The 1,832-nt window shown below is 40.5% G+C and overlaps 1 protein-coding gene across 1 annotated transcript; it reads left to right on the top strand.

The window, feature by feature from the left end:
* setmar (SET domain and mariner transposase fusion gene) lies at nucleotides 1-1,369 on the top strand. The gene is made up of 2 exons (XM_016268166.1): nucleotides 1-258; nucleotides 492-1,369. The coding sequence occupies exons 1-2, from the start codon at nucleotides 127-129 to the stop codon at nucleotides 1,284-1,286; spliced, it is 927 nt and encodes a 308-aa protein (XP_016123652.1). The 5' UTR covers nucleotides 1-126; the 3' UTR covers nucleotides 1,287-1,369.
* Nucleotides 1,370-1,832: the final 463 nt, after the last annotated feature.

The following is a 1,832-nucleotide window of genomic DNA, read 5'->3' as shown; positions in this document are numbered from 1 at the left end:
CAGAACGCCGGACTTTTATTTTGCTTCAACGTCGAGTGTTTGTACTTTCCGCTTCCGTTTGCGTTTATTACATGGATGCATCGATATTCTAAACAAGCCACACGTTAATAATGTTCTCTTTCACATATGAATCAGACAGAAATGTACAAAGAAGACATGATGATACGATCATACAGCCAGGATCTGAGTGGCGGACTCGAGAATGTTCCTGTTTTGATTGCGAACAGTGTTCCCAAAGAGGCTTTTTCCAACTTTCAGGTAATTACATACTATTTCACGCGCCTTACATTAAAGTCTTTATAGATATGTTGGCATTTTCATCATTTTGCAGTCTAATAGTGTTTTCAAACAGCACTTAAGTTTATTTTATTGACGATATTGATATTTACATGGCGTAAATACCCTCACCACCACTAGATGGCAGCACTTTCATATACTTTCCCACTGATTTCCAGTTTACAGTATGTCTTAATCTGACTCAAATCCTTTAGTATGTGCTAGAAAGTGTACAAGGACCAGGCTGTGACATTGATCCTAGTGCGGTGACCCTCCCTGGCTGCTCATGTCGTGTCCAGTCCTGCCTGCCCGACAGCTGCCCCTGCTTGAGGTTTGGCCAGACGTATGACAACAAGGGACGCCTGAACCAACAGCAAGAGGACGGCGGCTTCAGCAGGCCTGTATTCGAGTGCAATGCCTTATGCGCCTGCAGCGAGTCCTGCCAGAACCGTGTCGTTCAAAAGGGGGTCGAGGTTCGTCTGGGTGTTTTCAGCACCAAGGACAGGGGTTTGGGGGTGGAGGCTCTCGAGCGCCTCCCTTGTGGCCGTTTCGTATGCGAGTACGCCGGGGAAATAATCGGGTCTCATGAGGCCCGCCGCCGCCAGCTCTCACAGACTCCCCTAGATATGAACTACATCATTGCTTTGCAGGAGCACAGCGGAGGGGAGAGTGTCACCCAGACGTTCGTGGACCCCGTGACCATAGGCAATGTGGGAAGGTTCATCAACCACTCCTGCAAGCCTAACCTGGTCATGGTGCCCATCCGAGTGCACTCACTGCTGCCCAGACTCGCTCTGTTCGCAAATCGTGATATAGAAAGGTACGACGAACTGACTTTTGACTATGCAGGTGGGCAAAACACCAACACAGACACACGGAAATGGGATAAAGCACCAACCGGGACACTCACAGGGGCTGATGTTGATAAAATACCACTGAGAAAAGTCTGTCACTGTGGGGCTTCAAACTGCACAGGATTTTTACCATTAGATATGTCAGTTCTCCATTAAATAAAGTTTTTTATGTGTCCTAATGAGTTGGCAGTAGAAATGTTTTGTTATTGTATTATAAACCTCCTGCAGAAATAGCGATTTAATATTATTACTTTTTGTGAAAGTGTTATGAAGCGTAATCAATATGCATGAGAAAAAGGCATGAAAAAAAATATATATATATGTTTTTTACAGCATGTTTGGGTGTAGCAATAAATCATTTATGCAATTATTTAGCAATAAATCATTTATGACAAATGCTTTGACACTTTATAATAAGGTTCAGTAAGTTTACCTTAGTTTAAGACACAGTGTATTAACTAAAAATTAAAAATATTTTTACAGCATTTATTAATCTAGGTTCATCTTAATTATATATTTTAACATTTTAAAGATTTATAAATTAACATTTTATTTAAGATTATTACGAACAAACATGAGTATGTTTATGAACATTAACCTAGATTAATAAATGCTGTAAAAAATAGCTGTTCATTGTTAGTTAGTAGTTATTGTTAATTAAAACTGAAACTACTAAAAATCATTTTTGGAAATTGAAATAAA

Source organism: Sinocyclocheilus grahami, unplaced genomic scaffold (genome assembly GCF_001515645.1).
Source record: "Sinocyclocheilus grahami isolate Dianchi unplaced genomic scaffold, SAMN03320097.WGS_v1.1 scaffold44.1, whole genome shotgun sequence".
Classification (NCBI taxonomy): Eukaryota; Metazoa; Chordata; class Actinopteri; order Cypriniformes; family Cyprinidae; genus Sinocyclocheilus; species Sinocyclocheilus grahami.
The sequence above is the reverse complement of the archived record's forward strand: the minus strand, read 5'-3'. Positions and strand labels throughout refer to the sequence as shown.